This window comes from Sardina pilchardus, chromosome 4 (assembly GCF_963854185.1).
Source record: "Sardina pilchardus chromosome 4, fSarPil1.1, whole genome shotgun sequence".
NCBI lineage: Eukaryota > Metazoa > Chordata > Actinopteri > Clupeiformes > Clupeidae > Sardina > Sardina pilchardus.
Window position 1 is genome coordinate 2,178,841 of NC_084997.1, and position 26,440 is coordinate 2,205,280.

A 26,440-nucleotide genomic window follows, 5' to 3' on the forward strand; every position below is an offset into this window, starting at 1 on the left:
ATCAAATTGTCTTAGTTAAGGGAATAACGTAGTTTAATATGAAAAAACGGTGAAGTGTTCCTTTAAGCAAAGTTCAAATATGTCAGCAGGTGGCTGGCCTTGGCTTTATTATCCTACAAGATATTTTTCTTTCATATCAAGTGCAGAAAAGTATCCGCTATGTACAATTAATTTGTACTTTAACCTACAGCGTTTTCCACTTTCTTTCTGGTTATTTGATGTGAATATGTCTCTGCAGAATCACAGATGGGTAGAATCTCAGGGATGATTCTTGACTACAGAATAGCAAAATATAGGATAGGCCTACTTAATTTTGCTGCTGTTGGCCTAATTCTAAAAATATGTGGTGCTCCACTTCTGAAATAGAAATTTGAGCATGCTTCCATAAGACTGCCTGATAGTGGTTGTACACACACTAGAATATGTCCACATAATTGCAGAAAAGACCCACCCCATCTACCAAGCTGGATACACCCCTGCATGTCTACCGTTCACTCAATACTTTCAATCAGCTGGAACTGTGACAAACCTGCCTGGATGAGAACCCATGCTTATTTTGTCCTCATGCATAGTGAGGAGGATGGTACAAATTAAACATTGAATTGAAATTTCCCAAAAATGTCCAAATGTGCTTTATGGAGGCCACTATATGTTCTATAATGATTCCTGTGAACATACTGTAAGCTACTGCAGGATATGTGTCCTATTTTTGGTCTACGTCAAATACTTACAGGATGTTTTGTGTGTGTGCACTACTTACATGTGATTTGAAAGGGCAGAGAAATATATCATTCATGATACTGACCAAAGGTGAGTCTTCATATACAATGATCCCATCTTGCACTGAGGGCTGCAGGGTTAAGGTCTGCACTGTTGTGTCTCTATATATATATATATATATAAAAAAAAGATGATTAAGAACAGTGTCCCAAAGTATGTCTAAAAAACAGTCATTCCAATTTTCAAAGGGGTTTTCACTTAGGTCTCACAAGATACCTAAATTTATATGGTGACCCAATTCATTTTTATTTTCATCTACAGTGTTTTCCACTTCCTTTCCACTTGATGTGAATGTGTCTGCAGAATCACTGATGGGAAGAATCTCATGGGTAATGCTTTACTATTTGTGCTATATAATAGCTAACCAGGCCATCACATGGGAACATGTGACTTTCAAACAACTTTCACTGCTCTGGGCTACTTTTGAGGTGCTGCAGGGGACCTAATATGCTTCATTAGTCTAAAAACACTGCTTTCGCCGGATAACACTTTCACCAGCGTCAAGTTGGTGTTCTAAAGGCCTAAACATACAAACCCGACCGTCGGCAGAAAAGCAGTCGGACTATCAGTCGGGCTCTCGTCTCCCCTGGTCGGTCAAAAAAGTGCCACTGAACACACCGAAGCGACGCCGACGCCGATTGTACGTTCTGTACATGCGTGAAGTTTGATACATTACCCATAACTGCAGGCTTCAGTCAGCCGAGTAGATATCGTGCAGGATTTGCGGAACTAATTGCCACTAGTTTTCGGACTTCTCTGATTTTAGCAATAAGAAGGGTCTAGTAAGGGTAGAATAAGGTCTTGCAGAATAAGGTATTAATTAAGTCACCTATAATGACTAACAAATGGCTATTGTGCTACTAATGACATGTTAGTAAGCAGCTAATTAATGGTGAATATGAGCGTCTTAACATAAAGTGTTACCGATGTAATGTAATGTCCGACATCATCTTGTGCCAACTTTGCCTTTTGGGACATTTAGATTTTGTTAATCTATGTTATTTTATTATTTGTTCATTTTTGTCTGGTGTCTGTCTTTGCATGACTTGATGTCACGGGTACCCTGGTGATTACGCCGCTCCGTCCGGCATTTTTTGTCTGTCTTGTTATTTTGTAAATTTGTTTGTTCATTGTTGTCACGGGTACGCTGCCGACTACGCCACTCCGTTCGACACTGTCTATGTCTTTTGTGAAGCGCTTTGGGTTGTACTCTGTGCACGTTTAAATGCGCTATATAAATAAAATAACTTGACTTGACTTAAATATAATGTAATGCATATCTTACAGCTATTTAATGACTCATTATAATAATGAATGACCCTTCTACAATGCATCATCCTGAACACTTGGAAAATAACAGCCTACCAATCAAACAGTTTAGAAACTGAAAGTCTGATTAATTTGTTACAAAATATAATTTTCAGAATTTCATCCAAATGCATCATTGATGATGTGAAAGAAAACATAATCCAAAGTACAGGTAATTAAAAACATAGCTGGTGTACTAGGGTTCTTTTTTACCTATGAAGTTGCAGGTATTCTCTTGGCCGGTTCATCAGATGTAAAAAACGGTCAACAATCTTATTCTTCCCCACACCCTAAAAACAAAAAGGAGAGATACATGAACACTTTTGACAAACTGATCTTAAAATCAACTATCACCCCTTTCCGTACAGGGTACCCCCAGGATTGTTAAACCTAAATTTAAGACTTTTTAAGACCTTTTTAATGCCATTTCATAAAATTATTGAAATGTAATACCTTTGTCGCACCCATCAGAGAAGAATAAATCATATTGAACACCAGATTAAACCTCAAATAATTACTACTTAGGAGTGTTTGATATAACAAAATTACATATATTAAAACTAGAAATGCAATTCCAAGGAATTACCAGTGCATGAAAATGCAAAAAATTTATAGATAGATAATGTAGATATGGCTACTAAGGTGTAGCTAGGGTAAAGATGGTGATTGCATAGTTTAAAGAAAGTTGATAGTGTGAAGGTAGACAGTTTAAAGCTGAAACATTCTAGTTCTAACTTAACTAATGATTTCTATTCATGTAAAAATGTTAACTATGCTAACAGCGCTAACCAGGTTGATTAGCTGACTTAGCTAATGATTACTAGCAGTTATGCTAAAAATGCTAACTATGCTAGCAATGTTAACTATGGTAACGATGCTAACTTTACTAACAATGCTAACCAGGTTGATTAGCTAACTTAGCTGATGATTTCTAGCAGTAATGCTAAAAATGCTAACTATGATAACAATGCTATCTATGCTAACAATGCTAAACAGGTATAAGCTGACTTAACAAATAAGCTGACTTAGTTGATGATTTCTAACAGTTATGTTAAAATTGCTAACTATGCTAACAATGCTAACTATGCTAACAATGCTAACCAGGTTGACTAGCTAACTTAGCTTAACTTAGCTAACTATGATAACAATGCTATCTATGCTCACAATGCTAAACAGGTTGATAAGCTGACTTAGTTGATGATTTCTAGCAGTTATGTTAAAAATGCTAACTATGCTAACAATGCTAACTATGATAACTAGCTAACTTGCTAGCGAGGACTTTTATTTTGAAACATTTGTTGCTAGGGTATCCATGGTGGCCACCAGAGCCATATAAAGAGAGAGTTGCGACAACTCGGGTACAGAAAATTCGGTTTGTGACGTGGTTCGTGTAACTTCAAATAGTTCAAAACAGTTCCCGGAAGCGATTGACTGTTCGTTAGAATAACCGTCTTTTTAATGAGTGTTCGATCCTAACTTCCGGGAACTATTGTTGAGAAAATATGGAACATTAGCGTCAATGGAGTTGTCGCAACTCTCTCTTTATATGGCTCTGGTGGCCACTATCAGGAAACAAGAAGTTACTGCAGTATAATCATGTTGGTTGCTATGGAAACGGTCATAAATGCTTCATTTGTATGGTTGCTATGTTGTTTGCTAGGTACATGGAGGTTTCATGTAGTTGACTGGAGGCATAGTTGATGATAACTGACAGTTGGAATGGTTGAACAGTTAAATAGTTGAGTAGTTACAATGGTTAAATGATTTAATAGTGTATTATTGCAGTGAGGACTTATTTTGAAACAGGTTTGGACAGAGGAAACAGTTTAACAGGATATGTATCATGCCATCATGATAACTGAACCATACAAATTGTACTTGGTGGTTATCTATCGCCCTCCTGGACAGCTTGGCAACTTTGTGAATGAGTTAGACATTCTACTGTCTGCTATTCCAATGGATACGTGCCCTCTGTTGATCCTTGGAGATTTTAATATTCACTTGGACAATTCCTCTTCAGTTGACTTCCTGTCCTTACTCTCCTCATTTAGTATCACACGTGTTCACAGTCCTCCTACTCACAAGGCTGGTAAGGATCTTGATATGATTCTGCTACGTAACTGTACTGCAGACAACGTTTGGGTTAATCCTCTACATGTATCAGATCATTACTTCATTAGATTCTCTGTGCGTCTCCTTGATAACCCTACAGTTCCTGCTCCGACGATGTCATTCCGACGGAACCTCAGAAGCCTCTCAACACATTTTGCAACATTAGTAACTTCTGCTCTACCTATTCCGAGTTCATTCTCATCACTTGAGCTACAGAGACTCTTTGCTCTACACTGGCATCCTGTCTGAATGTAGCATGTCCTCTTTCCACAAGACCCACTCGTTCTAAACCTCGCCATCCATGGCTGACAAACAGTATACACTCAGTTCGCAAGGAACTTAGAGCTGCTGAAAGGAAATGGCATAAATCTGGAGATAGAAATGATCTTAGTAAATACCAGTCTATGCTTTCATCTTTTTCATCCACTGTCACACTTGCAAAAAGAACATACTATCAGAGTAAGATTGAGAACGCCACTGACAGCAGAAAACTTTTTTCTACGTTCAAGTCTCTTCTCAATCCTCCACCACCGCCATCAGCTACTTCACTGTCAGCAGATGACTTTGCAACATTTTTCACTGAGAAAGTTGCTAAGATAAGTGCTCAGTTTGATGACCCTGTAAGAAGGACTCTGCCTGGTGTTAACATGATGCCATCATTGGACTTTTTCTCTCCTCTTGATGAGGAAGCGGTCTCTCAACTGCTTCAGCGAAGCCGTCCAACAACATGCCCTTTGGATCCTGTCCCGTCTACTCTCCTGCAGTCTATAGCACCCGCTATTATACCGGCAGTCACACATGTATTTAATACTTCACTCAGTTCTGGAATAGTTCCTTCTTCTTTTAAACAGGCAAGAATTACACCTTTGCTGAAGAAAAGTACACTTAATTCAACTGATGTGAAGAACTACAGACCTGTCTCCCTTCTTCCTTTCTTGTCAAAGGTTTTGGAGAAAGTGGTCTTCAAGCAAATGTGTGACTTCCTCTATCAGAATAACATACTAGACCCTATGCAGTCTGGTTTCAAGAGTGGTCATTCTACTGAAACTGCTCTTCTATCTGTGACTGAAGCATTGAGAGTAGCTAAGTCCTCTGCTCAGTCATCAGTGTTAATTCTGTTAGATTTATCTGCAGCCTTTGATACGGTTAACCATGACATTCTCCTTTCTACACTATATGAACTGGGAATTTCTGGGAAAGCTCTTGACTGGTTCAAATCTTACCTTAAAGGGCGTTCTTTCAGCGTGTCTTGGCAGGGACAGATATCAAAGTCTCATGACCTCACTACAGGAGTCCCTCAAGGATCAGTATTAGGGCCCCTCCTTTTCTCTATTTACACCACTTCTTTAGGTGGGATTATTCGCTCTCATGGATTTGAATATCATTGCTATGCGGACGACACTCAACTTTTCCTATCCTTCCCACCTGAGGACTCTAGTGTTTCCCATCGGATCTCTGCATGCCTGAAGGATATTTCAATCTGGATGAAGGATCAGCATCTTCAGCTTAATCTTTCAAAAACTGAGCTCTTGGTGTTTCCAGCAAAAACAGCCATTCCCCAACAGATGAACATCCAGCTTGATTCATCCTCATTGACTCCAACTAGATCGGCACGTAACTTGGGTGTCATAATTGATGACCAACTTACTTTCTCTGAGCATGTTGCCTCAATTGCAAAGTCATGTCGGTATACCCTGTACAACATTAGGAAGATCAGACCTTATCTGACACAAGATTCCACTCAGCTTCTTGTACAGGCAATGGTTATCTCCAAGCTGGACTACTGCAATTCCCTGTTAGCTGGCCTACCTGCTTGCGTATTAAGACCACTACAGTTGATTCAGAATGCTGCAGCACGACTGGTCTTCAATCAGCCAAAGAGGACACATGTAACCCCTCTCCTAGTTACTCTCCACTGGCTCCCTATGGTAGCCAGAATTAAATTTAAATCTCTCACTCTGGCATATAGGACACTGACTGGATCTGCTCCTAGCTACTTCAGTTCTTTGATCAAGATGTACATTCCCAACCGCCCATTGCGATCTTCTGAGGAGCGTCTGTTATGTCGACAAACCATTCATGCTAGGTCAAACTGTAGATCCTATTCTTCAGTGGTTCCGTGTTGGTGGAATGAGTTGCCCAGTGCTCTCCGTTCCAGCATCAGTTTTGGATCTTTCAAGAGGGGTCTTAAGGCATTTGTTTAATATGCACTTAATCTTTTGAGCGTTTGTTATGTGTTATGGTTTGTGTAATAGTATTGTTTTATTATAATTTGTCCATTGTTAGAATTTGACATTCATTCTGCTATTGTCCTTAAATTTAGCCATACCATGCTATAGTTATTGTTATTATATAATTAACTGAGTGACTTATTTGATTGCTATTCTCATTTCATTGTTTTATTTCTCATTAGGTTAGTGCTTAATTGATTGTTTTATTGATAATATTGCTATTCTCCCTTTTTGTAATTGTTCACTGTTATTTAATTTGTATTGTTATTTATTTGTATGTCGCTTTGGACAAAGGCGTCTGCTAAATAACCATAACCATAACCATAACCATAACCATAGAGAGATTGTATGCTTAAAGCCTGAGAGAAACTGACAGTTGGTGCCCAGGTGGCTGACCAGCTGGGGTAGCATTCTAATTGCTGCCGTGATGTCATAATGGGCAATGTAAAGTCTATGGGGGAAATTGTAATAGTTTTTAACTCATAGTTTAAAAAGTATAAACGTTACAAAAGCCTCTTTCACATTCAGAAACGATACATTAGCGTTTAAGAAATAGCGGGTTCAGGGGATTTCGCAATGTGAAAGGTAGACGTGTTTTGGTCCCGGGGTTGTCTGAAGCCGGTTTCAAAGGCGAGTTATGGGAGGCGTTGCCTAGCAGCACGTCACACGCAATATGGAGTGAACAATGACGTTAAGCATGCCTTGGACCCATGCTTGGACCTCGGAGATAAACTGATAAACACAACTGTCATGCTAGTGCTACGTGGTTTAGTTTCCAAATGATGGCGGGCCACTTGTTATGTTATTTGAGAAATTAGGTCCTTTTGTCGGTTGAAGTCATATTTTTGTTGAGTTGTGTTGAGTCCTGAACAACTGCTGCTCTGACAGTTAGCTCGTTGGCTAGTTAGCTAGCATTAGGCAAACATTCTAAAAAGACGTGCAGACGGTTTTGGTAACCTAGCAACAATAAACACTTGACCGAAGTGCTGAGAAAAGGAGGTTCAGGGAACTCTCTGCATAAAAACGCGATTGTTGGAGTCAGCCATAGATGTATGGACACAGCAATGTTGTCTTGTCTCTTGTGTGTTTCCTGTATTTTAACCTCCTGCCTTGCCAAATACGTCATCAGTCACACACCCCTAATAGCAGGGTTGACCTCTGTTCCTTTCATATTCAACACGCCTCGGCTCTGATACTACCCCTCGAGACGGGTTCGATTGCCGAGGCGGGTTGACTCCCCACCCCGTGTCGTCAATGTGAAAGGAACAGCCTTAACGTTAAATTTGGCTGATTTAGCGTTAAATTCGGTGAATGTGAAAGGGGCTAAAGTTGAAAAATACAAAGCCCACATCGCGTAAGTAAGACCTACGCGGCAAAGTTTGAATGGAGTTTCTACGTAAAACGGTTGAAGCTGAATTGCGTGCGTTAGAAGAAGAAGAAGAAGAAGAAGAAGAACATCATGACATCACAATTCCGATTAGAATCCTATGCCAGCACTCTCTCTCTCAGGCTTTTAGAATCCTATGCCAGAACTCTCAGGCTTCTAGAATCCTACTGTATGCCAGAACTCTCTCTCTCTCAGGCTTTAAGCATACAGTCTGGCTCTAATAAAACTACAGATCCTGTTCAACTGTTCCCTGTGCCCAAAACTGTTTCAAAATAAAAAATCCTCACTACCATAATTCACTATTAAAGAGACCCTATGCAACTTTTTCATAGTCATAATATCGCTCATTTGCTAAGATTGTTAGCATTTTAACATAACTTCTAAAAATCATTAGTTAAGTTAGCTGATCAACCTGGTTAGCATTGTTAACTCATTCACTGCCATTGACGTCTTTAAAGAGGAACAATGCAGGATTGGCGATTTCATCTCTGGTTTTTGTTTCGTTTTTCGTTTTCGCTCGTTTTATGCTTGCATATTTCTCTGCAGAGCTTCCCCGACAGCTTTAGCGTGTATATTTATACATATATAGGCTATATATAAATATATAAATTGCAAGCGTGGTTCTTCTTGTTCCTTACGCGTCTCTGACTTCCAGATGTAAACAGCAGACGATCCTTCATCAGAAAGTTGCAAGGTTGTAATAGCGGATAGGGACACTAGGGGCAGGAGAAAATGTGACTGTTTTCGATAAAACTGGTCAGTCAAGCAAAACAACGATTTCTAAGCGATTTTATGACTATGAAAAAGTTGCATAGGGTCTCTTTAAACGTCAATTTAGACACATACGACACATAGGAATGATCTGGCAGAGTTTCAGGCTTGTAAACAGACTGTACTAGCGATCCGAACCGCTAGATGGCAGCAGTGCCATTTGGATGATTAGTATCTGCCTGCAGAGCCAACATGCACTGACATAAAGCAAGCAAACATATTGAAGATCAACCACAGTGGATCTAGTTTACACGTGGTCCAGCAAATAAATATGCTTACTTCTTACATCAAGGATGGAAAACATGTGAACGGTATGATCCATTTACATTGAATATTGCTATATAGACTAACAACAACTTTGCTAGTGCTAGCTTGCTAACAGTGGAGCTACACCAGATGCATAACTGAAGCGTTCCGTTCGCGACGCGTATGTTGCAGCAGTTAATAATCACTATGATCAGCGGAAGTAGCTACACCAGACGCGATAGTGGCGCGTACATTCGAAAAAAATAGACCCATCTTCTAAAATGGATTTTACGCGTCGCGAACGGAACGCTTCAGTTACGCGTCTGGTGTAGCTCCCCTGTAAGTCTACCGTTCTGTTCAGAGTCTATAGTGACCATCAGAGTCCCTAGCAACCTTGACGAGACTGACTAGATAACAGTACAATCGTGGTTGACATACTACTGAAACGCTAACGTTAAAAGTTGATTTTCACAAAAAGATAGTTTTCTCCATTTTTTGGTCAAAAACAGGTGTTTTTAGCTAAACTAACCCATGTTCTACTGACGATTACTAAAGAACGGAAAACGATAGAAACAAACCATACTTTTAAGACTCCGCGGGTACCCTGTCCGTAATATGATTATGTTTAAAGGCAGTGTCATGACTATATGTATATTCGGTTCAAAAGGTTACACCAGACCTTTTTTGACTGGACAACATGTTAATATTTCAGAATACCGGACATACAGAACAAATGTTTTTATATATAATTGCCTATACATTTAAAGGACAATTAATCACAAACTACGCTATTTATTTCACCATACCATATTCGTCCCATAGGGTTACACTGTAGAATCATCCGCCATAGGGATGAAACATGGCGCCCATGAATTGAGCTGTCCGAACTCTCTCTATACCGTATATGTCTCTGCTGCAGCCTATCTATTATTAGAATATTAGGTTACAAAGAAATTCAAACAAATCGGCAATGACGTTTGTCACGCATTCTTTATTATTCCTCCATAACATATTGTATTTCATCACTGGCAGTCGGAGGCTCTCTGGTGAAGAATCCTCCATTGCTGTGTCATTGCCTCGTATTCCCTGGCTTTTGACCATGCCGCCCTTTGACGTAAACATGGAATCAGTTCTGGAGTCGGGCGTGGCCAGCAACAGCTCATTTGCATTTAAGGCAACAGGCCCCAGAAACAGCCTATTCTGAAAGGGACTGAAACTGGTGAGAATGGAGCTGAAGATAACGTGTAATCTTAGGGGATTTTTGAGCTTCAAGGACATGTTTTGTCCAACCCATAGACCTATTTTGACTGTTTTGACTGAAAAATAAGCATAATATAATAATATCCACTAACTTGGTTTCCCACCAACAGCAGATGTTCTCCTAGCAAGAAATCCTTCAGCATGTCCTCCATTACCATCATGTGCTTTGGAAAGAAATAGATCACATTTTGATGTCAAAAAGTCACTTACCAATTCTGTATTCTCAGAAGTCTTGAAAAAAACATACTGAAGACATTTGACACAAATACAATTAGCAAGAGTATGTGTGGGACAAGTGGTGTGGCCACATACAGAAGGCAGTCTATGTAGAACTGGAAAGAAAAAAAAGTAGGTTGTATAAAATAGGACAAGGTAGAACTTTTTATATCCTCTTCCACCTTGGGGGGGGGGGGGGGGGGGGGGACGCTATATAAATGCAATCCATTTACCATTTTAATCACTATAGACTATTGACCATTCAAATTTTAGAAAAAGTTGTGTCTCTTTAACTAGATTTTGCTTGTAGGCAAGAATTCGTGACTTGAATTGGTAATGCAAATGTACCTGTATGTTCTCATAGAAGAGCACATCAGGAACCTTCATCTTCTCATCTGGTTTGTAAACAGGAACTGACACTGGCCCTATAGTCAGAATGCCATCTGTAACTGCACCTGTATCAAAAGCGGAATACAGAAGTAAACACACTGTCTCAGAGAAGAACAGCTGATAACTGACTGAGGTCACCCACATGTGTAATTCTGATGAGTGGTAGACTGTGCCAACTCCTGTATGGAACAATCAGCAAGGGTCTTCTGCAGGGTAGAACGAGCCAAGCTGGGCAAAAATCTGTGGAATGTTAAAAGAGTATATCAAAAACTGATACTTTTGCCAATATAGAGATGCTCTAATAATCAATCTGGATGGTTAGGTATAGTCATTTGGGTCTAAATGTATGCTTGCATTTTATGTATACTGTAAATAGTGTGGAAATTCATTTATAATAAGTGAACCAACTCCTCACAGAATGACATGAAAGACATGAGTCAGAAGCACAAAATCCGTTGCCACTGACAGTGGTCATCACATACTTTAGTCATTATAAGGATTTAACAGACCTCTGAATGTTAGAAAGGCCCATTCATGTGAATGGAATTTTTTTGTAGCACTCTGAAGTGCTGTATAATAAAAATATGTTATGCAAAAGAAGTCATTGCATGAAGTTTGTCTCCCTATCTGGTAACACTTTACTTGACGGGTTCGTTCATAACACATTCATAACAGCTGTCATGAACTGCACATGAAGCATTAATGACTGTTTCATGAAACATGACTCAACATTCATACCAACCCTTTCATGAATGTGGAAGACAAAACGTCAAAAACTTGTCAAAATAAAAGTCCAACTATCGCAAAGCAGCATTGCTGTCTTTTTTGTTTTAGCCAACCTGATCATGTCACATCTTAGTCAACGAGGAAGTCCAGAAGAATTTAGTTTTTTGTTTGTCTGTTTGTTTATTTTATGATAGTTACCTCAGAAGAATGCATAATTGTCTACACCAATGACTGTATAGATATATAAAAACAGGAAAGTCCAACCATTCAGAGGTCCACAGATGGTCAGTAGTTCACTTCTCAGTATGATGAATACTTCACAACTCGTATAGTAAAGTGAAATTTGAAGTAGACTTCATAAAATATTCATGAGATGTTTACAAACGCTGGAGAGGATTCATAATACCCTGTATATGGATTACTAGATTGTTGGACTTTTATTTTGACAAGTTTTCATCGTTTTGTCTTCCACATTCATGAAAGTGTTGGTATGAATGTTGAGTCATGTTTCATGAATCCGTCATGAATGCTTCATGTGCAGTTCATCACAGCTGTTATGAACGTGTTATGAATGAACCCGTCAAGTAAAGTGTTACCCTCTATCTCTATTTAAGCCATAACAAGCCCTGAGAGGCCGTGGGTTATACTGTATAATCAAACAGCTGAGGGGCGTTTTTAGGCACGACGCGAAGCTGAGTTTCTTTACCAAATTATTACTAGATGGAGTAAAGTTGCATTCGCTATGCACTACGTTGACAGCGGTGATATACATATATACACTGTGAAGCTTACACTCACGACTTAGTTGAAGAAAGACAGATTCCATGGTAAGTATAATACTTTTCCGTAGTCAGTTAAAGAGTGTTTAAGAGGCAGTTGTTTTGCAGGATAATCACAGTTATCTACGATATATGAACAGTAAATCCAGTAGTTTAAAACCATTTTGTATATGTGAAATCTAGACTATCTTAGTTTAGTTAGGCTTTAATTAGGCCTTTTCCACTGACAGAGAACCGGCTCTGTTCCCGTTCGCGAACCAACATTTGAACCGTTCGTCGCGTTTCCACCAAACAAAAGCCAGTTCAGAATGTGGCAACTTGGTTCGGAAGTCAAACCAAAAAATAGTAGTTTTTCCTGCGAACCTGTGCGAACCGGAGTGGGCGTGTCATTGCACCATTCAGAGCATAGCACTACTACAGAAAATTGATTCATTGATGCACTTACTACACTCATTGTTTTGTCTTTTTTTGTTTTTTTTCCCCCAAGTTTGTTTATTTTGCTTTTCTTTACAGATACAAAATAAGACAAACAACAAATCAAATCAAATCAAATAAAAACAAAACAAAAAACACAACAACCCTCCACAGTCAGTAATGAGGATTAAATACAAAAACAGACACATACATTATCCAAATTCAGCAAAACATTTCAATACAATACAATACAATTGGTAGACACCCCAATAGCAAACAAAATACCACATGTAACCAGGTTTAGGCCAGTCTAGTCAGGAATATATGAAAAACTAGTACTCTCAAAATATTGAAAAAATGGGCCCCAAACTTTCCAAAACTTCCGAGGAGAACTCTTTGTAGAAAGTCTAATTTTTTCCAGTTGAAGGAAATAAAGAACATCCGCCAACCAGCGTGCATGACAAGGGGGGGTTCTTAACTTCCACTTAGTCAAAATGAGTCTTCTTGCTAATAAGGTGACAAAGGCAATAACATCTCTTTTAGATTGTGATAGGGAAGGTACAAAGGAGGAGACACCAAACAATGCAATGAGAGCATTCGGCTCAATCCTCACTTCAAGTATGTCTGAAATAGTTTTAAAAATGTCCGTCCAGTAATTTCACAGAGAGGGGCAGAGCCATAACATATGGATTAGATTGGCTGGGGTTTGCTTACATCGATCACACTCAGGAGATACATCTTTATAGATCTTAGCCAGCCTCTCTTTAGTGTAATACGTGCGATGCAGTATTTTGCACTGAATAAGGCCATGGCGCGCACATATTGAAGATTTATGCACACGACTAAGAATTTCCTCCCACACATCATCAGATAACTCCTCCCCCAAATCGTCTTGCCACAAGGCCCTTATCAAGTCAAGTGGATCTGAACGAAGAGAGAGAATTTGATTATAGATATCTGAAATTAACCCTTTCAATGAATAACTAGGTTTGAAAAACCTATCAAGAGGTGGCTCGTTGGGCAAATTGGGGAAGTTTGAGAAGGTTGTGCGGGCAAAACTACGAACTTGTAGGTATCTAAAAAAATTATGTTTAGGGAGTGAAAACTGTTCAGAAAGCTGTTGGAAGGATGCAAAGGTGTTGTTAATATATAAATCCTGAAATGATACTAAGCCTTGATCAGACCAAATTGAAAAAGCAATATCTACAAGAGATGGACGGAAAGTATGATTATTGGCTATTGGAGCTTGAATGGAGAAAGATTGTAAACCAAAAGGGAGTTTGAATTGAGCCCAAATTCTCACAAGCACATTCTTACTGTATGGAGAAGTGGAGGGTAAAGAAGAAGAATGGACTACAGCCTCCAAAGAAACTGGTTTAGTAGAAAGTGCCTCCATAGTTACCCAAGTGGGCGCGGGATCCAAAGATTTATATTGGAGCCAGAATTTTAGAATTCGAATATTAGCGGCCCAGTAATAGGATGTCATATTGGGAAGAGCCAACCCCCCAAGTGGTTTAGATCTCTGTAAATATTGTTTACGTAATCTAGGGACCTTTTTATTCCAAAAGAATTCTGAAATCAGACTATCCAGTTTACGGAAAAAAGACAGAGGGAGGAAAATGGGGACAGACTGAAACAGATATAAGAAACGTGGGAGAGTAGTCATCTTCACAGAATTGACACGACCAGCTAATGACAAGTTGAGAAGAGACAAACGTTCAAAGTCCTCTTGAGTTTTAGATAGCAAAGGAGGTCTTGAAAAGGTCTTTGAATTTGTGAGTGACGTGAATCCCAAGATATTTAAAGCTTTGATGGGCTACTTTGAAAGGCAGGTTGTGTAAAGGGAATGTCTGAGCCGCTGTATTGATAGGGAATATCTCGCTCTTGGTAAGATTTAATTTATAGCCAGATATTTGACCAAAGGACTGAAGACAGACCAAGGCAGCAAGAATAGAAACAGAGAGGTTGGAAAGAAAGAGTAGAAGATCATCGGCATACAGAGAAACCCTAAATTCAATACCGTTTCTATGTATGCCAAAGATATCAGGGGCTGGTTGCACAAAGCACCTTAAGTTAAGGTTTTCCCTTAAAATCTGACTTAAGGCCCCCTTAAGATAAGATTGGTTGCACAAACACCCTTAAGTATTTTCCTTAACATTTTCCCTTAAGTATTTAAGGTTTTCTACTTATCTTATAAGAAATCCCTACGACCTTAAGAGCCTAAGTAAGGGGAAAAACCTAAGGGACCTCTGACCCTACCTTAAGCATATTATTATCTGAGTTAATGCTGATAAGTTAGGTTAATTAACCACTTTTGGCAACTGAAAATAAAACTTTAGCTAATATCATTACTCTTCTGTCAAATAGGCCGACCAGATTTGTTATGTAGCCTAGTTTATTTAGGCCTAGCGATGGTAACATAGGCTACTCAATTCGCCCTAACTGAAGCTTACGATGGGCTTTGGTTCGGTGCCCCAGTCAACAACACGTAACAAAAAAATGTTTGTTTTGGTGCAGATGACAGCAAAAATCATAACGCACACACAGCGCAGGATAATAACTAGCTAGCTAGTATTGTTCAGTTCATGTCTACATCAGGATTTACTTGATGAATGGATAAATGTCACCGAAAATTATTACGGTAAGAATAAGATCATTAGGCTATTGTGTTTGGTGGATTGCTGGCTAATAGCATAACTTACTAGCAAGCTAGTTACAACAAGTGTGCTGAACCAGAGACACTTGGCTGAACGTAGGCTACGTTATTTATTGCTAACGGTAGATAGATACATCGATAACTTCGTGAATGTCACTGCTCTAAGGTGCGCCGTGTTTGGCCGTCACCTGTCAAACTGGTCAAAGTTAGTTACACTAGTTACACTCAGACTTGTAATGTGTTACTCGCTATCCCATAGACAAATGCACACAGCTTAAAGGGATATTCCGCCATTTTTGGAAATACGCTCATTGTCCACCTCCCCTCGAGCAAAACAATCGATATTTACCTTGTTCCCATTCATCCAGCCATTCTGTGAGTCTGGCGATACAACATTTAGCTTCAGCCTAGCATAGATCATTGAATCGGATTAGACCATTAGCTTCTCGCCTGCTAGCTTCATGTTTAAAAGTGACTACGATTTCTGTTGATTTTCCCATTTAAAACGTGTCTCCTCTCAAGTTAGAAAGTGCAATAAGACCAACTGAAAATGAAACCTGGCGTTTTTCTAGGCTGATTTGACATGGAACTACACTCTCATCTGGCGTAATAATCAAGGCAACTTGCAAACTACTGGCACTACTACTGCTTGTTGTCTATGGGGACTATTTTCAGATGCTGCGTAGGTTATCACTGCGCCTATGGTACGTTTGCAAGTTGCCTTGATTATTTAAGCCTTAAGGTTGATACTTAAGGAACAAAACTTAAGGTGCTTTGTGCAACCGGCCCCAGGGTTACAACGAAGTGCCACAGCAAGAGGTTCAATGGCAATTGCGAATAGAAGAGGACTTAGAGGACACCCTTGTCTTGTAGAGCGATGGAGTGGGAAGTACTCAGATTGAATGTTATTGGTTCTAACTGAGGCCAATGGAGAAGAGTAAAGCAGTTTAACCCAGGATATATATTTCTTCCCAAACCCAAATTTTCCCAGAGTGTAGAACAGATAGTTCCACTCCACTCTATCAAACGCTTTTTCAGCATCCATGGATACCAACGCTTCTTCCGTAGGAGAGATAGAGGAATTGTAAATGGTATTAAATACCTGTCTAAGGTTAGAGAAAGAGTGTCTATTGCATATAAAACCGGTTTGGTCTGGTGAGATGATACTTGGAAGAATAGAGTCTAAACGGAGAGCCAAAAGTTTAGACAGTATTTTAAAATCAACATTTAGTAAACTTATAGGGCGAAAAGAGGCACAGGCTAAGGGGTCCTTGTCTTTTTTCAGAATGAGAGAAATGGATGCCTGATTGAGAGTCGGAGGAAGACGGCCATTTTCAAATGATTCATTATACATTTCTAATAGCAAAGGGAAGAGCTGGGGCCAAAACACCTTGTAGAACTCAGTGGGATACCCGTCCGGTCCTGGGCATTTACCACTTTGCAATGTCAGGGCCGCTGAATTGAGCTCCTCTGCTGTGATAGGCTGATCTAATTTATCTGCAGCAAGTTCTCCAATAGAAGGGATATCCAAACCATTAAAAAGAAAATCATTGAAATTAAGTGAGGCGGAAGTCTGTTCGGTTGCATAAAGTGACATGTAGAAGTCTTTGAAAGCATTATTAATCTCTATTGGGTCAGAAGTCTTGCCCAGGTCTGTTTGTATCTGAGGAATTTGATGGGAAGACGCTGCTTGGCGCAGTTGGTGTGCAAGTAATTTACTAGCTTTATCACCATGTTCAAAATAAGTTGATCTGGTTCTAAGTAGGAGTTCAGCGGAGCGTTGTGTCATAAGGATATCAAATTCAGCTTGTACAGACAAACATTCCTTATACACATCTGGGGATGGATTGGTGGCATATATGACATCAAGCTGAGATATACGGTCCGTGTATGCTTCGTTCATTTGATATTCAATTGAGAATCAGAAATCAAAAAATACAAAAATGACTTGTTATTTCATTATGTGTTTATGAATGTGATACGAAGAAGCAATTAACGCGTTGTTTTTCAGACTTTCGATTTCGTGGTCAGATCAAAAGTAGAACATTTGAAAAAATGACTTAGGGACAAAATTGATTTTGATATTTATTTTTTTTCCGATTGTGACCCCGGAAATTATTTATTGTCTTCCAGCTGCTGCGTCTGTCAGACCAGTCCGAATATAGGCTAACTTTACCATAGGCTATACACAATTTAACCTAAAGACTATGGTTAGGCTATAGGCTATTTAAACGTCCCCTCAGCTGACAATCTAGGTTTTTCTAATTTGAATTGTTTGCTCTGCTTGTGAATGAAGCTGTGGTCCACGTTTTGCTAAAATAGCAGCCTATATTTCACATGTCTTTGTCCGAGTGGTTGTAGTGTAGGCTAGTGATGGCACAGAAAACTCCTGCAGCTGTTGTGAGCAACGCGAGCATGCGCAAAGAAACCAGTAGTTGGGGAAAAGCAGACATACAAATCTTTTACTGATGCATCAAAGCCTTCGATATCGAAGTTAGTGTGTAGTAGCCTATACTATCAGGCCATGTTATTGCATGGAAGTTGGCTACAGTGGGTTGACACACTGAGGACAGCTTGACGCCGAAACGCGTCTGTTTTTTAGGCATGGTGCTACAATAAAGAATAAAAAGACAACGAACTAGTGAGTGCGGTTGTTTTGCACATTGGAATTCCCTAGAAGTGGCCACTTAATTCACGCACATTGAATTGTATTACAACTTATCGCCACGAGGTGGCAGTTTAAGTCCGCTGTAGCTAGTGCCCTATATGTGGCCACTTCTAGGGAATTCCAATGTGCAAAAGAACCGCCCTCACTAGTTCGTTGTCTTTTTATTCTTTATTGTAGGCAGCACCATGCCTAAAAAACAGACGCGTTTCGGCGTCAAGCCGTCCTCAGTGTGTCAACCCTCTGTAGCCAACTTCCATGCAATAACATGGCCTGATAGTATAGGCTACTACAGACTAATCATTAGGCTACTTCTATAATCATGGAGCAACGATTTGGGCGAATGCAATGTTCAAGAAAACAGGCACGAGAAGGGAGATGATTTTCTGACGATTCAACAATGAAACTGAGTTGCGCAAAGTCGCGCAGTTTCTGGTTTGCCAGACAATATTTTCTGTCGCTAAAATTGCCAAAAGTCGCTAAAGCTAGCAACAAATAGCCTAAGTCAACACTGAGCACTGAAGACCAAGAAAGTGACTTTGAATTGACTTCCAGGTCACAGCAATCGGAAAAAAAGAAATATCAAAATCAGTTAGCCCTGAGTCCGTTTTTTAAATGTTCTACTTTTGATCTGACCACGAAATCAAAAGTCTGAAAAACAAAGCGTTATTTTGTTCTTCGTATCACATTCATAAACAAATAATGAAATATCAAGTCATTTTTTTGATTTGTTGATTTTTGGTTCTTAATTGAATATCAAATGAACGAAGCATACACGGACCATATACGCTGAGTTAGCCTAGAGAGTTGGTCAGCCCTAACTTTTCTCTGATATGCTGCATAAGATATTATTTTCCCCCTGATGTAAGCTTTCAGGCTTTCCCATACAACAGAAGCTGAAACATCAGGAGTTTTGTTTAGGCTAACAAACAGGTCTATTTGACAAACAATAAAATGAACAAAATCCTGATCAGAGAGGAGGCTTGTATTGAGTCTCCATGGAATACGTGATCCAACACAGCATTTAAAATAAACTGCCATGGACACAGGAGAGTGGTCAGAAAGAACGATTGCCTCATATTTACAGGACGACACTGATGGAAGAAGGTTGTTATCAACTAGGAAATAATCAATACACGTAAAAGTGTGGTGGACACTAGAAAAGAAAGAATACTCCCTTCTAGAGGGATTAACGCCAAACATCAGAAACAGAAAATTCGTTCATAAAGGATTGAATTACTTTGGAGGATTTTGATGGTGAACATCTATTAGTGGAAGAGCGGTCTAGCTGCGGGTTGAGCCAGGTGTTAAAGTCTCCTCCAAGAATTAAATGATGTGTTGAAAGATCAGGAAGTTTTGAAAACAGACGTTTGAAAAAGCAGTCATCATCCCAATTAGGTGCATAAACATTGGCCAAAACTATATTAGTATTATACATTTGACCAGTAACAATAATGAATCTGCCATTTGAGTCAGAAATCACCTTTGAGTGTACAAATGGGACAGATTTATGAAGTAGGATAGCTGCCCCCCTTGATTTGCCCAGGAATGAAGAATGATAAACTTGCCCCACCCATCCACACCTCAGCCTTGCCTGGTCCCTATCTTTGAGATGTGTCTCTTGTAAGTAGACAATGTGGGCATCTAAGTGTCGGAGATTGTGAAGTACCTTGCTACGTTTTGAAGGATTATTAAGACCCTTGCAGTTAAAACTAATACATTTTACATTACTTCCTTGCGCCATAAGGGCATAAGTTGCAGCATGACTTCAATCATAGAGTGTCTACCTTGTAGCCTAAAGTAATAAGTGATAAGATGTGACTGTGGCAAACATAAGCATCTGACTGTGGAACAGAGGGAAACCATACAGAATAACACATCACAGAAATGAAAGGAAAAATAAAAACAATAACCACGCCCCCCCTCCCACACAAAAACATCCAAAGATAACCTCCCACATATGAAACAACACCAAGGATACACCAGTACAGTTACAAAAAACCCCACCCCCCCATCTGCGACAGAAGCTTCTCCCTACTGGAGATGTGCGCATACCCGTCCTATCAATAAACCCAATCGCCCTCTAGTTTTAAACACACAAAACTACAGAGGCGTGTAAGGAAAAGCGACACATAAAGTGAAGTACGTAGGCTCGAAAGTGCAAACTGCACTGTTAAAGGAGAATTCCGGTGTGATATTGACTTAAAGTGTGTTGAAATATGATACCGAGTGTGAGCGATTGTCTCAGAGCTGATCTCGACCTGTCAGCTGTTCTCCGAAACCCGGCGGTAGCTCAGCAATAGTAAACCAGGTTTTCAACGTTAGTGGCTCGGGCATCGGCTTATCCATGCAAATAAATCACTGTTTTACACAATTTATGAGGCTCAAAGTAGCTCCACACTTTATTGGTAGACTTCTGAGGGCCCTGACATTTAAAACGAGACATCGAGAACTTTGAAAAAGCACTGGTTGTTTACTTACATGACTGTTTATTCAGGCAGTCACTTTCGAAAGTTTACCGGTCGCAGCCATCTTGAATTTAGTCACGTGACTGATTCATGACTAGTGCACGCATAGACATAGCGATTACGTGAACCAGTCACGAATCAGTCACGAGACTACAGGTATCTCTGCAGAGCTTCCCCTACAGCTTAAGCGTGTATATTTTACAACACTCCTCAATCCTGTGTCCTGCATTTGTCCATCTATCATGTGAGGTGCTTTTTGATTTACCTGGATAGGCACGCCTTGTTCACAGCATGTGCAATACTCTCTTCTGGATATTGCGAGATACGTCGACATATCCTAAGCAGTTGTCTGGTGGAGAGTGACGAGGCCAAAGACTGGGACTGAATGAATAATGATAAAAAAAACATTCACACCTACATATAAGTGAACAAAACAACAAAATAACACCCAAGCAAGCGCATGAACAGACAAATATAAACCACACATACATTCTGATTTTGTAGACAGGAAAGCATAATCTGTGCATAACAAAAATTAACAGCCATGTATAAAGATTTCTATTGGCATCACTGGACGTCTACTGACTGAAATGAGGTAATCCTGTACAGCACACAATACTTACTGTGGGGTCATTTGATTGCTTGAGTCTGTGGCTGAGTTGAAGCAACTGGTCCACAGCTGTGCTAGGGACATTTGGGACCTGCGAAATACAACCAACAACCATGCCGTAGCTATCAGACATGCGAAATTGTATATTCAGGCTGTTATTTTTTTTGTTTCACAACCAGTACCTATAAGACCAGATACTATCTATTCTATACTTCATGATTTAAAAAAATGTCCAATCTGCATCTTGCTACAATAACAAAAATATGCATTAAGTCAGGAAAGACAGATATTTACCAACACTGCTTCAGGGACAATTTCATCACAATGTCCCAAGAAATAGTGTGGTATGTATGAAGAGTGACAACTGAATGAGAGCTTCCATTACTTTGACATGCATATGAATTGATGAGAGGTTTTGTGAAAAAGTGGAAATAGGAGTGCAAACCTTGACGAATCATGTCGTTAGGTAATCATAAGGGTCAAGTTAACTGACACTGAGGAGCCACTGAAATGATAGTTGCCAAGAGAAACTTAAAGTGTATCTGCATCCCATAACTCCACCCATTTCACATTTCTGAAAAATACTTTCAAAATGGGCGGGACGTTCTGAAATTTGGAAGGAGGGGGTTGAATAGGGGCGGAGATGTAAGGGGTGTTGATATAGACTGGACACTGCTGCAACTAAAATTGATTGATTGATTTCGTGTCAATCTGGGAGTGAGAGCTGCAGACCAGAGCGGTTGATAAAACAGAGGGTATCCGCCGTTCATTCCGACATACCAGCACTCCGACATTGACGTCCAATTGTCGTAGTGGAGGAATGTATCTTTATGGGAAAAAGTCCCACCACTCCGACATTTATTTTTTTCATGGTCGCAGTGGCGGTATTTAACTTTTTTTTCAAACGTGCCATTCCGACATGAGGTCATTAATAGGCTATTAATGTCATAACTATATCCAATTGTGTAAAATAATAAAGATTCACATTTAAAATGTCATTGTGAAGACTTCTTGATATGGTTATGTGTCTGTTGCGTGCACGACTCGGGGAAGTGAAAGCAGTTCTGTATAGACATGGCAAGTTTTCATGGTAACCATCAGCGCAGCTGTACCTACAGTGGGTACTGGTTGAGAATGCACCTTCTCCCGCGGGACTCCCGAAGAGATCCCGCAGGCTGTCAAGCCGATTTTTTTCGAGGCTAAGGCAATGTACCCAAACAACCACCAGGTGGCAGAAAGTTTCATCCCGCATTTCAGCTGCATTTAACTCATTCACTGCCATTGACGTCTTTACACGTCAATTCAGACACATACCTTGACTTCCATTGACGTCTATAGACGTCAATTGCGTTTTTCAATGGGGAGGGCTCCTGGGTGGGCTTGGGAACGATCTGGCATGGTTTCAGGCTTGTAAACAGACTGTACTAGCGATCCGAGCCGCTAGATGGCAGCAGTGCCATTTGGATGATTAGTATCTGCCTGTAGAGCCAACATGCAGAGATGCAACATGCAAGATGCAAGCTAACAAACTGAAGATCGACCACAGTGGATCTAGTTTGCACGTGGTCCAGCGAATAAATATGCTTACTTCTTACATCAAGGATGGAAAAATGTGAACGGTATGATGCATTTACATTGAATATTGCTATATAGACTAACAACAACTTTGCTAGTGCTAGCTTGCTAAGTCTACCGTCCTGTTCAAAGTCTATAGCGACCATCAGAGTCCCTAGCAACCTTGACGAGACTGACGAGATAACAGTGCAATCATGGTTGACATACTACTGAAACGCTAACGTTAAAAAGTTGATTTTCACAAAAAGATCGTTTTCTCCATTTTTTGGTCAAAAACAGGTGTTTTTAGCAAAACCAACCCATGTTCAACTGACGATAACTAAAGAACGGAAAACGATTCATTTGGTACCTTTGGTGTTTACATAGTCATAAATCTCACCGTTCGGTGGATCTTGGAAAAACGGTCAAAATGTTGTAAAACGTCTGGCAGTATGGAGCGCTCTGCACTGAAAATGGCTGGCAGCCAATGAGTTAATGATGAAGACCGCATATCCGTCAATAGTCGACTCCTTAATCTCATTTAATCATTAAAATGAAGGTGATGACTGGCGAAATTAATCAAACGACGTTTCAATAAACCATTGTTGAAATTGACAGTTGAAATGGTTATAGAAAATCGCCTACAGCCTAACGCCGACACAGCTGATTCGTTGATTGATTCTAAGCTGTTTTGATGTAGGGGATGGGTAAACTGGCGCGCTACAAACATGCTACCAATCAAATGTAATATTAGTAGGACTAGCCTACTTAGACACTTTAGTCATAGGCAACGTTGCCATGTTAATTTGGGCTAGAAGTGCTTGCTTGTGGTGGCGCTCCTGTCCGCTGCTTCTCCCGAATTGTGTTTGGCAAATTTGTTATTGGGGGAAACGCGGAGAAACGAGATGGTCAGTCCTCGTATTTTTTCTTCACGTTTCGGCTAAGTAATACGTTAAAGTCTTCTTCCGTATTGAACAGACGCTCGGCATGTCAGATTGCAGTTGCAGAGTTTTCGAATGTTTTACAACCCAGCTGGTATCCGCTGTTCATTCCGACATATCCCCACTCGGCGGTAGGCGTAGGCCTATTTAACTTTTTTTTTTTCAAACAACGTGCCATTAAGACATGAGGTCATTAATAGGCTATTAATGTCATAACTATTAGGCTATCATTAGGCTTACTATGCATGGCTGTAGGCAGCTATGAGGCCACTGAGATCTGGACCTCATCGGTTTTGAGAGCTGGAAATACATGTGTTTGCTAAATATCGGTTGTTGTGCATGTTGCGTTCGCGACTCGGGGAAGTGAAAGCAGTTCTGTAAAGACATTGCAAGTTTTCATGGAGATCATCTGCGCCGCGCCGCGCAGCTGTAGCTGATTGTGAAAGCCGATTGGAAATACATAAGTTTAGAGCGAACGTTTCAACTATGTTTGCCATGGTAGACAAAAACACTCAAATAAAACAATAGCCTAAAAAATAACTGCATGCGTAATGGACACGGCTCTATATCCTAAATAATTTTCGAGGTTCGCCATTTGGTAATATGACCTATCCTTACTGACAATAATTTAGATTGAGCACAACTAAAGTTGCACGAAGGCAAAATACAGTCCTAAAAGCCTATTCTATATAGCCTGGCCAATATTGTAGATGTGCAAAAGCAGCATTTGCGTGCGTGCTTGCCGGTGAGGTGTAGCCTACAAAAATGAGCATAACATCTGATTATTAAAGTATGGCTATAGGATATAGGCCAGAGAAGAGTTATTTTAAAATTCAAGTGTAGTAAAAAAGTTTGTGCACATCCCCGGTCAAGGTGCAGAACAAGAGTAGGCTAAATCATAAAAAAATGGAAAAAGGTTTGCACACTTGAAATCCTTCTTTTTTGATTTGATTTTATTTTCTTTATCACAAAGGAATGACGTTTCGACCGTGTGGTCTTCTTCAGATTTAAATTCAAGTATGTGCGCTATTTAACCCCTCGAGACCGACTGCAGTCTGCTGACACAGCCAGACGACTCTCCCAACCCATTCATTCGTTTTGGCCGATATAACCCATTCATTCGTTTTGTGCGTATATAGATTCCTGCATGCTGCATTACCGTGGCCCTTAGCCTACCTTGTGGATGATTTTTTTCTCATTGGAATACAGCAGGACAGGATGCCTTTTATCTAACAAACGCAAAAGCTGAGATTGTTGGAAGGACTAGGCTACTCAACAAACTTGTTTTTCGTTTCTGGGAGATCTCGTTATCGTTTTGGATTGTCGGATTTTTATACTTATTGTTTGGACTTATGGACAATGAACTTTGAGGGGTGGTTGTTAGTGCTTTACAAAGCTTTGTGTAAATAAGTGTCGGTCCTCCTATCCTTCAGCTCACTGCGCGATGCAGTTGCGCATAGTGGCCACGAAGTCATTAACTGTTTACGACACAATACATGATATTTGTGTTTTTCGTTTCTTAGATTTAATGCATGTTTGACATGTAAACAGGCCTTCAGTCCGTTAACTTAAGGCCTTCTTTTGCATGGGGTTGCTCGCATCCGCCCGTAACCTAGGCTATTATGTGCGTAATGGCTGTATACTCTTGATTATAATAAGAGGCAAATTGTTACAGGACAACTTAAACTGACTTCCCCAATGTTTCCCCGCAGCACATTACATTTTAATATAGGCTAATATAGGATGAACAAAGTCTATGGACTTGCTATATTAAATCCAGTAGCGTAATAATTAGGCTATGTGCCACGTCCGATTTCGCAAGTGATGTAGTAGGCTACGTTTAAACATCGACAAACGTCTGTGAGACTACCCATTTCATGAAGAGCAATTGTCTTGTGCGATCATTCCCCCTCCCCCACACTTGTCTAACCAGTTCACTAGACATTATAGCCTACCTATATGCGGCATTGAGGACGATTGCCTCCCTCCCCCTCTCTCTCGACAGACACTTCCTGACACTAGGGCTCGGGATCATGACATCAAAACTTTGCGGGCACAGCCACATTGGCAGCTTCACTCCTTAGTTTACTATGGATTACTATGGATTTACTCCCGCCTTTTAGTGTGTTCCTGTTACTTAGTTTTTGCCTTCTTGGTCGTATGTTGCTGTGTAGTGGGGTGTAACAGTGCAACCCACGATCGCAAGAGGAAAAGAATAAATCGCTACTATATTTCTGCTTCTTGTCTAGTGCATCTGAATGAATGGATATTACGTTCAGTGCGCTACCAAATGGCGGCGATATTCCTAGAATGCAAGGCGTGTGCCCGAGCCCTATTATGTAAATGTAAAAATGTGTGTGTGTGTGTGTGTGTGTGTGTGTGTGTGTGTGTGTGTGTGTGTGTGTGTGTGTGTGTGTGTGTGTGTGTGCGCTGAACCACGAATTCACATATTAACTTTTCTTTTCAGCAGACATCGCAATCATAAAAAAATCGCAAAACTTTTTAATAAAATAATGCCTCTTGTCTTAATGGGTTCCGGAGAGGTTCGTAGAGTACGTTTTGAACCCTGGTCGCTAACGTGTGATTGAGATGCCTCAACCAGTTACGCCTCAGTTCGAGTGTCATAATCTTCGCACTTAGCCAAGAAATATAAAGGATTCAGTCAGTCGAGTTCATTTATTCGCGGCATGCACTTGAAACGCGATCAAAAGTTCTGACATGTTAAACTGACGTTAGTCATTAATTCACCACATGATAAAATGCTGTTATATTGACGCACAGTAGCCCACGGTAGTCTATGTCTATCTCTGAATCAACATGAACATGCATTACGAGATCCATATAGTTCTAAGTTGCTAGAAACTTCTTTTGCGGAGCTAGGCCTACTAGTCGATGGTTACAATGAATCACCCTCACTGCCCTATCG

General features: G+C 40.1%; 1 protein-coding gene across 1 annotated transcript in view; it reads right to left on the reverse strand.

Moving 5' to 3' along the window:
* The window catches only part of vwa8 (von Willebrand factor A domain containing 8), a 284,869-nt gene that overhangs the window by 166,133 nt on the left and 92,296 nt on the right, over window positions 1-26,440 (reverse strand). The window contains exons 16-22 of the mRNA XM_062533722.1: window positions 21,033-21,110; window positions 20,675-20,790; window positions 10,844-10,941; window positions 10,660-10,766; window positions 10,188-10,259; window positions 2,302-2,378; window positions 806-881 (exon numbers count right to left, since the gene is read on the reverse strand). Of these exons, the coding sequence (XP_062389706.1) occupies window positions 806-881; window positions 2,302-2,378; window positions 10,188-10,259; window positions 10,660-10,766; window positions 10,844-10,941; window positions 20,675-20,790; window positions 21,033-21,110 (624 nt within the window). The remainder of the gene's footprint in view (window positions 1-805; window positions 882-2,301; window positions 2,379-10,187; window positions 10,260-10,659; window positions 10,767-10,843; window positions 10,942-20,674; window positions 20,791-21,032; window positions 21,111-26,440) is intronic.